Below are 15,984 nucleotides of genomic sequence, written 5' to 3'. Positions count from 1 at the left end.
CTCTTCAGTCTGTAGTTGAGAACCATTACTGTAGATTTGGGAGGGAAAACAGGCTTAAGAGAGATTGAGGCTGGGTAGAACAGATTTGAGAGTCATAGGGTATAGGAGAGAGTTGAATGGATAAGCTAATAACTAAGATTATGAATTCAGATAAATGAACAGAGGACTGAGGCCAAAGATCTTACTGGATCTAAGTTTAAGATTTAAATATTAAGGATATAAAAACTTTCTCTTTAATGAACTATAATGATCTTCATTTTTAGACCTTTGTTTTTTTAATACCATTATTTAGTATTCTAGTTATATGCATTCCAGTTAAATCTCTTAGGAAAAATGTTCTCCCTATGCTGTGTACAACTGTCTCAACTTTTTAAAGATATTGCAGTGTGCCTATAGCTAGCTTCTCCTTTTTTGGTTCCTGTTTTAGGGGAATGAGAGGAATGAGAATGGTTAAATCTTTCTTTAGCATGTATGCATTTGAAGTAGTTTAGCACTTATTTTTACTTTCCTTTCATTGTTAAATGTTTGCTTTAAAAGCATATCTTTGTTGTAAAAGAAAATGCGTTTATGTTTCCAAATTGCTTTGGTTTTGGGAACTTGGCCAAATTAGAAAAGACTGAAAAAATGGGGTGGTTTCCTTTGCTACAGGTTACCTATCAATTGGGCTATATACAGAGGGGGTACCTAGAAGTGTGTTTCCTTAATTGACCTAGTTTTCTGGTCCTATTTTGACCTATGAATGAGATCCCACATGATTTGTTGATCATGTATTACAGGTTTCAAGGTTTTTCCTAAATTATTTTATTGTGTACTCTTAAGTTGTACTAAACTGACTGTGTGTTATTTTTTGTTTTAGTTTGAAATGCTTACTGGTACTCTCCCATTTCAAGGTAAAGACAGAAATGAAACAATGAATATGATATTAAAGTAAGTGTAAACCCCCCCTTTTTTTTCTTTTGGGAACAATCCCTTGCTTTCAGTTTTAAGAAACTTGTGGGGTCTTTTAAAAATTCGTTTAATGACTTTTTTGTTATCAAATGCACATCACAGTAGTTCAACCTCCCCCCAACCCACTTCTCTCCCACTTGGTAACCATTAGTCACTTCTCAGTGTCTATGAGTCTAATGCTGTTTTGTTCCTTCTGTTTTGTTTTGTTTTTATACTCCATAAATAAGTGAAATTATATGGTATTTATCTTTCTCTGCTTGGTTTATTTCACTGAGCATAATACCCTCTAGATCCATCCATATTGTTATAAATGGCAGGATTTATTTTCTTTTTATAGCTGAATAATATTCTATTGTGTATATGTACCACATCTTCTGTATCCATTCATCTACTGATGGACACTTAGATTGTTTCCATATTTTGGCTATTGCAAATAGTGCTGTGATAAACACAGGGGTGCATATGTCTTTCTGAATCAAGGATCTTGTTTTCTTCGGGTAAATTCATAGAAGTGGAATTACTGGGTCAAATGTTTTTTTGTTTTAAATTGACATAAAAAAACATTTTCACACTGTATAGGGGACATCATTTGCCATTGTGAAAGCATACTTTAAAGTTCTTTTTGAGATTTGTCACTTTAGAAGTATGGCTAGATTTAAAAGGAATTTTCTAAAATCCTCTTTTCCAGAGCCAAACTTGGAATGCCTCAATTTCTTAGTGCTGAAGCACAATGTCTTCTAAGGATGTTATTCAAAAGGAATCCAGCAAATAGATTGGGTTTGTTTTCTTAGCCTTTATACCAATATGCTTTGCGTTTTGGTAGAAGAGTTATAGCTTTATATTCTGGCTGAAGTTCATTTGCTCATTTACTGCTGTTATATACTTATACTGACAACTTTGCATTTTGTATATGTAAAGATTCCAATAAACTCTGTTATGTCCATAATTAAAAATGGAGTGGTCTAGTTATATAAAGCTTCTATTTAGTGTATATCATTATGAATATCATATGGATTACCTTCTTTTGAAATAATTCACAGACTTCTTCCTTATATAGGTAATCCTTTTAGATACTTTGGATAATTATTTTGTCCTTTCCAATATTTTTCAAGGTAAATATTATGTTTCTATAACTGCTCACTATTTACCCACTTTCTCTGGTAGCCTTTCCCTGAATCTACATGTGATCCTATTATCTTATTGTGCTAAAATTTCAATGTCATTTTCTTCCATTGTTTCTTAATTTGGCATGTAGATATAAGGTCGTGAGTTGAATTGTGAAGAAAATGTACTTAAATTTTAACATTATGTTAAACATGATTTATATTTGATTCGGAAAGCCTTTCATTATTTCATCGTAGCATATGTGCTTCAATATGAACATAAGTTATTTTTTTATCACAGTAAATTTAAAGAACCAATTAATAAAATATCATAAAAAATCATAAACTTTTCACTGTAAGGAATCTATGAAATGTGTGTACTGCTATTTACTGGAAGCCAGGTAGAAAGATAAAAAAATCATACCAGTAACAAATCCTTTGCTTTTTTTATAGGTTCAGAAGGAGTTGAAGAAATCAAAAGACATCTTTTTTTTGCTAGTATTGACTGGAATGTAAGTGCAGTGGAAACTTGTTACTGAAGAATAAAACTGAAGAATAAAATGGTTATGTGAACTTTGCTGATAATCTTAAGCCAATTGTTCTATATTAAGTATGAAATTTTATTTACAGGTGTAGCATACCATGGTGATTACCTTGAACCAGTAGATGTGTGGGTATTTAGCAAATACTTTGTTTCTCATTGTTTTACCTATTAAGTATGGTTGCTGTTCTCCCCAATCCTAGGTTGGAGAATGTAGAGGAGGAAAAGAAAGGATTAATGGGAATTAATGATAGAGCAGATTCTTATGGAAAATGAATTCTAAAGAATGTGGGATATTATTCAGTTTCAAATGGTTCTTTCTCATGTAATAAAACAAGGTAAAATTGTTAGGTGAATATCTTTGTACAGGTATTTCACTGAATCTTGAGAGTAGATGAAAACAAACATTGTGAAATTCTGCTCTGTCCTGTATAATTTTCTTTAAGTTGGAACTTCAAGACTAATAAGCTTTTCTTAGAAAACCTCACTTTTTGTTTGTTTTACAATACAGCTTTATGTATTTTGTGTACAGTAATCATCATAGGTAAGTGTTTTTGATTATCTAGTTCTGGCATTGGTGTTGAAAATTTTTTTGGCAGAAAAAGTGTCTCCTTGGTTTCTGGGCGACAGGTAGAAGCTACTATTTACTGATCAAATTATTTCATCTGGCTTGTAGAACAAGTTTCAGAAGGCAATATTTTGATTTATTTTTTATAATTGTAAAACTGCAACATAACATAAGCCATTAGTATTAATATCTTAAAAGACAACTTAGTGGACATGCCCCATAGGAGTCTGCTCTTTGTGATATCTGTGTGCATCACTCTTTTGGTGTCCTTCCATCCCCTTGCCATTTTTTTCTAATATTTCTCTATGCTTCCTTTCCCCTTAACTAGACAAACTGAAAATTCTTTTTCCCACCATTCTTATATCTAAACAGTTTATGTTCATTGCTCCTAATTTAAATAAGAAAATAGGATGTTTACATATTTAAATAAATGAAAATTACTTTAAAGTAATTCTCTATTAATTTTCCCCTGCTATCGGATGGTGAGGTTTTAAAAAAGTAGATTTTTTAAAAAAGTGGATTGTCATACATTGTAAGATACTTTTTTTTGTCTCTGTCACACACCCCATTGCAGTCACTGTCCATCAGCATAGGAAGATGCTATAGAGTCAATATTTGTCTTTTCTGTGCTGAACTGCCTTCCCCATGCCCCCCCTATATTATGTGTGCTAATCATACTGTTCCTTAATCCCCTAATCCTTACCCTCCACCCCCCTTCCTTCGGTAATGGCTAATCCCCTCTTGGAGTCTGTGTGCCTGCTGCTGTTTTGTTCCTTCAGTTTTGCTTCATTGTTATACTCAACAAATGAATGAAACAATTTGGAACTTGTCTTTCTCTGCCTGGCTTATTTCACTGAGTATAATACCCTCCAGTTCCATCCATGTTGTTGCAAATGGTAGGATCTGATTTTTTCTTATGGCTGAGTAATACTCAATTGTGTATATGTACCACCTCTTCTTTATCCAATCATCTACTGATACACATTTAGGTTGTTTCCATATTTTGGCTATTGTAAATAGTGCTGCAATAAACATAGGGGTGCATATGTCTTTTTGAATCTGAGAACTTGTATTCTTTGGGTAAATTCCAAGGAGTGGGATTCCTGGGTCAAATGGTATTTCTATTTTTAGTTTTTTGAGGAACCTCCATATTGCTTACCACAATGGTTGAAGTAGCTTACATTCCCACAAACAGTGTAGGAGGGTTCCCCTTTCTCTGCATCCACACCAGCATTTGTTTTTCTTAGTCTTTTCAATGCAGGCCATCCTTACTAGTGTGAGGTGATATCTCATTGTGGAACATCTTTTCATGTGTCTGTTGAGCATCTGAATTTCTTTGGAGAATTGTCTCTTCATATCCTCTGCCCAGTTTTTAATGAGGTTATTTGCTTTTTGGGTAATGAGGCGTGTGAGTTCTTTATATATTTTGGATGTTAACCCCTTGTCAGATATGTCATTTACAAATATATTCTCCCATACTGTAGGATGCCTTTTTGTTCTGTTCATGGTTTCCTTTGCTGTACAGAAGCTTTTTAGTTTGATGTAGTCCCATGTGTTTATTTCTGCTTGTGTTTCCCTTACTCGAGGAGATGTGTTCAGGAAGAAGTTGCTCATGCTTATATTCAGGAAAGTTTTGCCTATGTTGTCTTCTAAGAGTTTTATGGTTTCATGACTTACATTCAGGTCTTTGATCCATTTCGAGTTTACTTTTGTGTATGGGGATAAACAATATTCTAGTTTCACTCTCTTGCATGTAGCTGTCCAGTTTTGCTAACACCAGCTGTTGAAGAGGCTGTCATTTACCCATTGTATGTCCATGGTTCCTTTATCATATATTATTTGACCATATGTGGTTGGGTTTATATCAGGGCTCTCTAGTCTGTTCCACTGGTCTATGTGTCTGTTCTTGTGCCACTACCAAATTATCTTGATTACTGTGTCTTTGTAGTAGAGCTTGAAGTCAGGGAGCATAATCCCTCCAGCTTTATTCTTCCTTCTCAGCATGGCTTTGGCTATTCAGGGTCTTTTGTGGTTCCATATGAATTTTAGAACGATTTTCTCTAGTTTGTTGAAGAATGCTGTTGGTATTTTGAAAGGGATTGCATTGAATCTGTAGATTACTTTAGGCAGGATGGCCATTTTGACAATATGAATTCTTCCTATCCATGAGCACGGGATGTGTTTCCATTTATTGGTGTCTTCTTTAATTTCTCTCATGAGTGTCTTGTAGTTTTCAGAGTATAGGTCTTTCACTATCTTCATTAGGTTTATTCCTAGGTATTTTATTTTTTTGATGCAATTGTGAATGAAATTGTTTCTCTGATTTCTCTTTTTGCTAGTTCCTAATTAATGTATAGGGATGCAACAGATTTGTGTGTATTAATTTTGTATTCTGCAACTTTGCTGAATTCAGATATTAGTTCTAGTAGTTTTGGAGTGGATTCTTTAGTGCTTTTTATGTACTATATCATTTCATCTGCAAACAGTGACAGTTTGACTATTTCCTTACCAATTTGGATGCCTTTTGTTTTTTTGTGTTGTCTGATTTCTGTGGCTAGGACCTGCAGTAGTATATTGAATAAAAGTGGAGAGAGTGGGCATCCTTGTCTTGTTCCTAGTCTTAGAGGAAAAGCTTTTAGCTTTTTGCTGTTAAGTATGTGTTGGCTGTGGGTTTGTAGTATATGGCCTTTATTATCCTGAGATACTTGCCATTTATACCCATTTCATTTAGAGATTTTATCACGAGTGGATGTTGAATTTTGTCAAATGCTTTTTCAGCATCTATTTAGATGATTGTGTGATTTTTGTCCTTCTTTTTGTTGATGTGGTGTATGATGTTGATGGATTTTTGAATATTTTATCATCCTTGCATCGTTGGGAAGAATCCCACTTGATCATGCTGGATGATCTTTTTGATGTATTTTTGAATTTGGTTTGCTAATACTTTGTTGAGTATTTTTGCATCTATGTTCATCAAGATATTGGTCTGTAATCTCTTTTTGTAGGATCTTTGTCCTGTTTTGGTATTGAAGTGATGCTGGCCTCATAGAATGAGTTTGTAAGTATTCCCTCCTCTTGTACATTTTGGAAAACTTTAAGGAGGATGGGTATTAGGTCTTCTCTAAATGTTGGTAAAATTCAGCCATGAAGTCATCTGGTATGGGAGTTCTGTTCTTAGGTATTTTTTTGATTAGCAGTTCAATTTTGTTGCTAGTAATTTGTGTGTTGAGATTTTCTGTTTCTTCCTGGGTCAGTCTTGGAAGGGTGTATTTTTTAGAAATTTGTCCATTTCTTCTAGGTTATCCAATTTGTTAGCATAAAATTTTTCATAGTATTCTCTAGTAATTATTTGTATTTCTGTGGTGTCCATAGTGATTTTTCCTTTTTGGTTTCTGAATCCGATTATGTTGTGCATACTGTTTTTTTCTTGATAAGTCTGGATAGAAGTTTATCTATTTTCTTTATTGTCATGAAGAACCAGCTCCTGGTTTCATCAGTTCTTTCTATTATTTTAATCTTCTCAATTTTATTTATTTATGCTCTGATCTTTATTATGCCTCTCCTTCTATTGGCTTTGGGCTTCATTTGTTCTTCTTTTTCCAGTTTCATTAATTGTGAGTTTAGACTGTTCCTTTAGGATTGTTCTTTCTTCATATAAGTCTTTATTGCTATATACTTTCTTCTTAGAGCTTCCTTTTTCTGTGTCCTACAGATTTTAGGGTGTTGAGTTGTTTTCATTTGTCTCCATATATTGGTTGACTTCTGTTTTTATTTGCTCATTGACCCATTGATTACTTAGGAGCATGTTGTTAAGCCTCCATGTGTTTGTGGGCTTTTTTGTTTTCTTAGCACACTTTATTTCTAGCTTCATACCTTTGTGGTCTGAGAAGCTGGTTGGTACAATTTCAACCCTTCTGAATTTACTGATGCTCTTTTTGTGGCCCAGTATGTGATCTATTCTGGAAAATATTCCATGTAGACTTGAGGAGAATATGTATCCTGCTGCATTGGGATGGAGTGTTCTGTGAGGTCCGTCTGTTCTACTGTGTTATTCAGTGCCTTTGTCTCCTTACTTATTTTCTGTCTAGTTGATCTGTACTTTGGAGTGAGTGGTGTGTTGGAGTCTCCTACAATGAATGCATTGCATTCTATTTCCCCTTTAATTCTGTTAGTATTTGTTGCACATACTTGGGTGGTACTATGTTGGATGCATAGGTATTTATAATGGTTGGATTCTCTTGTTGGACTGACCCTTTTATCATTATATAATGTCCTTCTTTGCCTCTTGTTACTTTCTTTGTTTTAAAGTCTATTTTGTCTGATACAAGTACTTCATTTCCTGCTTTTTTCTCCCTATTAGTTGCATGAAATATCTTTTTCCATCCCTTCACTTTTAGTCTTTGTATGATTTTGCATTTGAAGTGAGTTTCTTGTAGGTAGTATTTAGATGGGTCTTGTTTTTTTATCCATTGTGTAAATCTATGTCTTTTGATTGGTACATTCAGTCCATTTACATTTAGTGTGATTATCAATATATAATGTTCCTATTTCCATTGCAGGCTTTAGATTTGTGGTTATCAAAGGTTTGAGGGCAGCTTCTTTACTATCTAAGTCTATCGTAACTTGCTTAATATGCTATTTAAAGCACAATCTAAAGGTTCTTCTTTTTCTCCTTTCTTTTTTCTTCCTCCTTCACTATTTATATTTTAGGTGTTATATTCTGTACTCTTTGTGTATCCCTTGACTGACTTTTTGGGTATTTGATTTAATTTTGCATTTGCTTAGCAATTATTGGGTCCATTTCCTTTACTGTGGTTTTATTTTCTCTGGTGACAGCTATTTAGCCTTAGGAGCACTCCAGTCTAGAGCAGTCACTCCAATATACACTGTAGGGATAAGTTATGGGAGGTGAATTTCCTCAATTTTTGTTTATCTGAAAATTGTTTAATCCTGCTTCAAATTTAACTGATAACCTTGCCAGATAGAGTATTCTTGTTTTGAGGCCCTTCTGTTGCATTGCATTAAATATTTCATGCCATTCCCTTTTGGCCTGTAAGATTTCTCTGAGAGGTCTGATGATAGCTTGATGGTTTTTCCTTTTTGTGAGATCTTTCTTCTCTCTCTGGCTACTTTAATACTCTGTCCTTGTCCCTAATCTTTGCCATTTTAATTATTATATGTCTTGGTGTTGTTCTCCTTGGTTCCCTTGTGTTGAGAATATCTGTGCACTTCCATGGCATGAGACACTATTTCCTTCCCCAGATTGGTGAAATTTTCTGTAATTATTTCTTCAAAGAGGCTTTCTATCCCTTTTTCTCTCTCCTCCTTCTGGTACCCCTATAATGCAAATATTGTCCCATTTTTATTGTTCACACAGTTCTCTTAATATTCTTTCATTCCTTGAGTTCCTTTTTTCTCTCTGTTCCTCTGCTTCTTTGTATTCCTGTTCTATAATTTCTATTTCATGTACCATCTCCTCTACTTCATCTACTCTGCTTTTAAATTCTTCCATCATATGTTTTTTTTCAGGTTCTGTATTTTTCTAAGTTTCTGATTCTTTCCTGAATTCCTCCCTGAGGTTTTGAAATTTTTCTGTAGCTCTGTGAGCATGTTTCTGATTTTTATTTTGAAATCTCTTTCAGGAAGATTGTTGATTTCAGTTTCACTTAGCCGTCTTTCTTGTGCTTAAGGGATTTGGGTTGTACCAGGTTATTTTGCCATTTAATATTCCTAATTATTACTATGGAATAATAACTTTGTTATGGCAGCACTCTCTAGTGCCCAGAAGCTCTACTCTCTGGAGCTTCCCAGCCCCTGGATCGATGGCGGGTGTCACAGGCATGAGCACCAGTGTCTGTCAGGAGGATAGAGCTCTTTTCTGCTTCCCAGCTGAAGTGCCTGCCTCTGCTGCCAAGCCTAGTGGGCTGAGCACACTGGGAGGAGCCTATATACTACACTGTTGTAGCTGCCATCAGGGGGTCCATCTTCCAGCTGGCTTGGCATGATGGTGGGGCAGCAGATTTGCCAGCTAGGTGTAAGGAGTGGCAGGCTTCCTATCACAGTGGGGGGCCTTGGCATTGCTTTGCCATCCAGGGGAATGGAGGGCATGAAGCTCCTAAAAGTTCCCAACATGTTGGGCTGAGTGTGCTGGGATGATTTTGTCCACCTGTCCTCTCTCCTGAGCAGCAAACTCTGTGTAGTCCTTGCCTCTTTTGCAGCCCTCTCGCTGTTGGGAAGTCTTTCAAAGTGCCCGCCTTTCTTTTGTCCCACAGTGGCCATTTGTGGGTACCTGATCTCCACAAGCAGGTGAAATCTCAGTTTCTCCGTGTGTTCCGGCTCTCTTTGGTTTCCAACCCTTCTCATCTCCAGAGCATCATATAATGTGGGTTCATGCTCCCAGAGCATCTCCAGAGCATCATATAATGTGGGTTCATGCTCCCAGAGTAGATCTGCAGGGGTGGGTATTTTGCAGTCCTTGGCTTCTACTCTCTTCCCGCTCTGTTTCTCTTCCTCCCATCTGTAAAGTGGTGTGGGGAGAAGGCTTGGGTCCTGCCGGATCATGGCTTTTACTGCTTTACCATTTTCCGTGAGGTTTTATCTTTCCCCAGATGTAGGGCATCTGTTACAGTCTTCTTTCCATTCTCTGTTTGAGGATTAGTTGTATTTTCTGTATTTTCTTGTTACATGTGGTTTTGGCACTTCTCATGCTACCATCTTGTTTAACCTCCCTCCTATAAGATAATTTATATGTCTTTCAAAAGCAAATTTTAGGAAGTTACACTGTTAGATAGGATTAAAATTTTGAATTATATAATAAAATCCCTGAACAGTGCATTGAATATATATTTTTATGTGAAAGCAAAACATTTTATGAGAAATATGTACTTCTTGAAGATGGTCTAATTATTAATTCTGAAATCCCTGAATGTTGTTAGTTATTTCTGCATAGTAACATTATGTTATATATTCTGTATGGTTATTTTACCAGTGAGAATTCAAAGTCAGTTTTTGATATCTAAAATTGAACATCATTACTCCTTATGAATGCTACTTATGGCATCACTGCTGTGTTTCCTTGTCTCATTTGATTCTCTGCATTATCAGATATTTAGAATTTTCTTAGCAGTTATCTGAAGCCTGTTGAAATTTCATTTATGAAATTGTAAATCATCCATTAAAGACTGAACATTATGCTTTCCTTTACAAAGTAAAATAATTTTTAAAGTGTTAATATGTTTTTGTATTACCCTGTTGTTTCTTCTAGAAATTATATAAAAGAGAAGTTCAGCCTCCTTTCAAACCTGCTTCTGGAAAACCAGATGATACTTTTTGTTTTGATCCCGAATTTACTGCAAAAACACCTAAAGGTATTAAGCAAGTTTATTTGTAACATAGGGCTTTTTTTCAATTAGGTGGTTAAAAAAATAAACTAGCTTCTTAGGTAAAAACTAAAGACATGTAAGTTTTCAGAGGGTTGGTTTGCCCTGTATAGAAGTGTGGATCCTGTAGTACAGAATTGCCTGGGCATCTTTCTAGTACAGGCTTTAAATAGGAAATATTTATCAGAGACGAAGGGACTAGAGCAAAAGGTGATTTTTTTCTTTTTTAAAAGTCTTTTGACATGCTAATCCTTAGAGAGTAGGGGGTAGGAGGTAAGATATGAGATATATTACTACATTACAGTTTAGAATTTAATGAGGTTTACTTTTCATGGCATCTGTTTCTTACATTAATTTAACAGATACTGACTACCTACTATGTACTAAGCAGTGAGGATGTAGTGGTAAATAGAACAAAAATTACAATCCATATGGAGCTTGCATACTAGTAGTGGGAGAGAGATAATATATAACATATCAAATACATAATATAGTATGTCTTATGGTAACTTTTAATGATTTCCTTATATTCAAAGAAATGCTGAAATTTCATAGCATAGAATTATATGTAGTTCTAATTAAATATAATTATTTGAAAATTAGATTCTCCTGGTTTGCCAGCCAGTGCTAATGCTCATCAACTCTTCAAAGGATTCAGCTTTGTTGCAACTTCTATTGAAGAAGAGTATAAAATCACTCCTATCACAAGTGCAAATGTATTACCAATTATTCAGGTAAGTTCTACTTAATCAGATTATTCAGTTTAGGAATAATTGTTTACTTCAGTTATTGCTAATGGATTTAACAACAATTTTAAGTGATTTTTACCTTCTTTTATCTCTGTATATACTAATGAATTAAAGATGTCTTCATATTTTTGAAAGAAGCAGACAGTGGTAACCTTTAATTATATTTGTGTAGTCTCATTTGGCAAAAAAATGTAATGGTGATATATAAACTAGTTGATTATTTTATTGGCTTTGGGGATCTAGAAAGCCTACAGTTGAGGATCAACTCAGAATCTGCTTAAGCCATTTATAAATACTGATAAAACTTCTCTAGAATGAATTATTCTTGACTTTTTAAAGATTTAACATGAATGTATATTTAGGAGAGATGATAAAAATTATGAAAATATTTAATTTTCCTAGTATTTTACTTTAAAAAAAAACAGATAAATGGAAACGCTGCACAGTTTGGTGAAGTATATGAATTAAAAGAGGATATTGGTGTTGGCTCCTACTCTGTTTGTAAGAGATGTATACATATGGCTACCAACATGGAATTTGCAGTGAAGGTATTGTTTCTGAACCTAACATTTTTTTTATGTTTTATATAATATAAGTTAAACTACAGGTTACCTAACAGACACTTTTCAGTAGAGCAAGTAGAGATAGCAAAGACAAAATCACGGGGAAGAATTTTTAAGACTTAATATTTTCATTTGGATTTCTTTCCAAGACTGTTTTGGAGGAACAGTATATTTCATGAATGTTGTGATTTTCAATAGTTTTATTTTAATTCATAATGTTAAGATTGAGCCATTGTGACAATTACTGTCACATTTGGATCATATTATCAGTATAATTCAGTGAAATGGAATATAATGTTAAAGAAAATTCTTTGTTTTTTATTACAATTCAGTTCTAGGAAATTTTTAAATGTTAGAATAATATGAGGCTCAGTTATCACTCTTGAGTTTTAAGTATTTGCTTAAAATATAACCAAGCTGAAAATATTTCATTCATTTTTAGACAAAGAAAATAATTTGTTTTCCTCTGAGATTGTTCTTGTCTTATTCTTAGATCATTGACAAAAGTAAGAGAGACCCCTCAGAAGAAATTGAAATTTTAATGTGCTATGGACAACACCCCAACATTATCACTTTAAAGGATGTAAGTACTTAAAATCTATGTATCAGCTGAGCTAATGAAGTTATGACTTGGCACTTTATTTTCTTATTGAAACTTTTCATGTCTATTTTTGTGCCACAAAATAATTTGCCACTCCAATTCTTTTTTTTCCCTGTACTTCTATACTCCTATGCTTCCTATAGAATATCAAAAAGGAACTATGATGGTCAGTAAATGCAAGTGTACTAGATACTTGAATATATTCTGGCTGGTTAACCAGATTGAGATTCTGCCAGATATCCAGAAGATTTTACTTTTTTGATTATATAGCATTGGCTGTAGTGTTATAGATTATTCCTTTAGTGAAATAGTATTAGTCTATAGCTTTATAAAGTAAACATATAACTCATATTAATAAATGTTACTAAGTGTTGATTTATTACATAAGAAAATAATGGTCTTTTCTCATTAGATAAGGCATACAAATCCACCATTACCTTGATCAGTTTGTTTCTAATAATATGATAGGCATTCCAATTTATAATCTTTAAGTGTATGTATCTCTGTGCACGTGTGTGTATATATATATATACACACACATATGTATATGCATATATATGTATATGTGTGTATATATATACATATATATGTATGTATGTATGTATCTCACATGCCCTGAGTGAAGGGTATAGATATTTTTCTTATTTATTATTCTTGATATGGTATTTAAATTCAACAGATATTTAAGACACCATGTCAAATAATGGACTATAGGAAGGATATTAAAAAATAAATAATACATTTATTGCCAGAAGGAAACGTACTTCTAGTAGGGAAGAGAAGTGGCTATAATACAAAAATGAGATAGATGACACTTGAGAGGCATAGAGTCCTATTTTTCCTTTTTATTCTTTGATAAAGTATGACTTAGAACTTCAAAAGTTAATAAAATTATATGTTTAACATGATCCCACAGGACTGTGTAGGAGGTTATTTAGGCAGTTTAATCTTTAGTACAGCCTGTATTATATTAGTAGTAAAGGAATAATGTCTTCCTTTTAAACTAGAGGTTCACTAGCAAAGTAAATATAATTTAAACATTTCAGAATTGTTATCAATAACATTTTAAAAATATGTTCTTTTTTTAGGTTTATGATGATGGTAGATATGTTTACGTTGTTACGGATTTGATGAAAGGAGGAGAGCTACTTGACCGTATTCTCAAAAAAAAATGTTTCTCAGAACGAGAAGCTAGTGATGTACTCTTTATAATAACTAAGACAGTTGACTATCTTCATTGTCAAGGAGTAAGTTATAGTTATATTCTTCCCTTCAATTCTGGGACTTATATCTTCATAAAATTATATATAGGAAATGCCACCTAAAATGAATTACTTTTTCTGTCACATATGTTTTTATAATAGAGAATACCCTAATAAAACTCACAATGTAGTGAAGGTTATAGATCTAGGAAATTGGGTAATGTTTTTTCTCTTCACTCTGCCTGTTGACTCTGATTTAATAGAATATTAGTTTTAAAAGTGGTTTGAATTATATAAATGTATCTAACCTTGACTTTGAAATTGTTAAACCTAATCAGAGTTAAAAGTGAAACATAAAAGAATTATCCAAGGAAATGTTGTAAATATTATTCAGATTGTACTATACCTCAACATAAAAAGTTCTGGCAGTAAAAGGAACTATATATCTCAACCCTTCCAACTCCTCCCCCAAGTGCAGTAACAAATTAGGATTCTAAACTTTTGAAGTATTAATATATTAAAATTTATAATGGAGAGGCAATCCTGTTATTTCTCTTCATATATCTTCATAAAGAAAGCAAATAAATTGACTAAAAAGGTAAACTTTTATTCTATATAACTATATAAGGAAACAGTCATAAATAATTTAAAAATTTTACATTTGAATCAGTTGTAATAGTGGACCTATAACCACTTATGCATAAACAATAAAAAACAGACAATTTGGAATAGGCACAGTGAAAATTCTATTTGGGCCTCTCTTATAACTAAGAAAAACAAGCCAGTACTCAGTTTTGTGTGTGGTTTGACAAAGTACATTTTCAGTATTTTGAAATATAAACTTTATAATGCTAAAGGAGTAGTTTTATTATAATTCCTTAATTATCTTTATCAACATTCTCTCAAAAAAAAAGAAGAGCAGAATTTTTGAGGGGAGAAAAATAATAAACATCTTTTCTTTAGTTTATTGTTTTAGAAGCTTTCAGATTCTTATATCAATTAAATAAATTAATGATAGATATGTATTGAGCATTTCTACTAGACAGGCATTATAAAAGGTGTTACAGATTCAAAGAGTTGGTTCTTCTCTTTAAAGAACATTCAGCGTAGCAAACCACTGACTAAAGATAGGACTATTCTAATAGACATTATTTTTTAATTTATTTTATATTTAATTAGTCTTAATGAATTTTGAATACATTTTATTGAGATAATTGACATAGAACATTGTATAATCTTAAGGTTTACAATGTGTTGATATGATACATTTATATACTGTAGTATAAAAGCCTTGTATCTTAAGTTCAACTTACTTCATCTTGGAATTAATTTTCTTTTGTCTTTGAATTGTGTTCCATTTTCTTGGTAATTTATATGTCATAATTTTTGATTATATACTATACATTTGAATACTAAGTTAGAAAGATTTTTTATATTCTGTTATTTTCTTCAAATGATTATTTTTGTTTGTTTTGGGGGGTTTGTTTTGTTTGTTTTTTGATATTCATGGATAATTTTTATGGCAGGGTTTGCAGTAAAAACTCTGCTTTTGGGCAGTATCTCTAGTTTAGTCTGTTTATATCGTGTCTTTATATAAACTGCTTTGACACTCTTCTACACATTTTTGATTCATGAATCAGTTTGGATCTTTCCCTTACGGTATTCCTCTACTCAGCATTCACAGTTTCCCAGAATTTGTTTTCTGGTCCTCCAGCCAGAAACACTGTGGACTTTTCCATGTGTGTCTTCAACATCACTGTGTGCTGCAGGAACTGCACTTAACCATAGGCTAAAAGCCAAAGATATGGGTACCTCATCATACAGTTCCTTGTATTCCCTTCATTCAACTAAGTATGCACTCTCCACTAGAGTCTTTCTGCTTCTGTTCACTCTCAAGTACCTTCAGGTAGTTGATTTTTATAGTATATTCAGGTTTCGTAATTGTTTACAGTGGGGAAAAGGGTGTTGAGTAAGGCCATAGCCTGTTATATCCAAAAGTAGAAATGAGAATTGGCTTTTAATACTTCGAGATTGAAAGTGGTTAAAAAAATTGGTAGCTTGAATAGAAACTGGAGCATCTATATGCTGATAATTTCCTCTACATACCTCAGGCTGTCAAGGTTGGAGAAGTATCATTTAAAAATATTGTGATTGAGAAAGTTCCTTTTCTTGGAAATATGTTAACTTTTAAAATGTTTTATTTCCCAGATATTTAGTTAGCTATAGAAATGTAATGCTTTCTCTTATTTTTGCTTAAAATATTTTTTTACTGAAGTATAGTTGACATACAATATTATATTAGTTTGAGGTGTGCAACAATGATTCAACAA

General features: G+C 33.2%; 1 protein-coding gene across 10 annotated transcripts in view; it reads left to right on the top strand.

Annotated features, from left to right (window-relative positions):
* RPS6KA6 (ribosomal protein S6 kinase A6) overlaps positions 1-15,984 on the top strand; it is a 166,714-nt gene that overhangs the window by 122,269 nt on the left and 28,461 nt on the right. For all 10 annotated transcript variants that reach the window (XM_017668067.3, XM_037004820.2, XM_037004819.2 and 7 more), the window contains 8 exons: positions 857-927; positions 1,637-1,725; positions 2,505-2,563; positions 10,425-10,527; positions 11,143-11,273; positions 11,714-11,836; positions 12,345-12,434; positions 13,541-13,699. In XM_017668067.3, coding sequence (XP_017523556.1) covers positions 857-927; positions 1,637-1,725; positions 2,505-2,563; positions 10,425-10,527; positions 11,143-11,273; positions 11,714-11,836; positions 12,345-12,434; positions 13,541-13,699 — 825 coding nt within the window. The remainder of the gene's footprint in view (positions 1-856; positions 928-1,636; positions 1,726-2,504; positions 2,564-10,424; positions 10,528-11,142; positions 11,274-11,713; positions 11,837-12,344; positions 12,435-13,540; positions 13,700-15,984) is intronic.

The sequence above is a fragment of the Manis javanica genome, chromosome X (genome assembly GCF_040802235.1).
Source record: "Manis javanica isolate MJ-LG chromosome X, MJ_LKY, whole genome shotgun sequence".
Classification (NCBI taxonomy): domain Eukaryota; kingdom Metazoa; phylum Chordata; class Mammalia; order Pholidota; family Manidae; genus Manis; species Manis javanica.
Note: the sequence above shows the minus strand (reverse complement) of the source record. Positions and strands in the feature narration are given on the sequence as shown.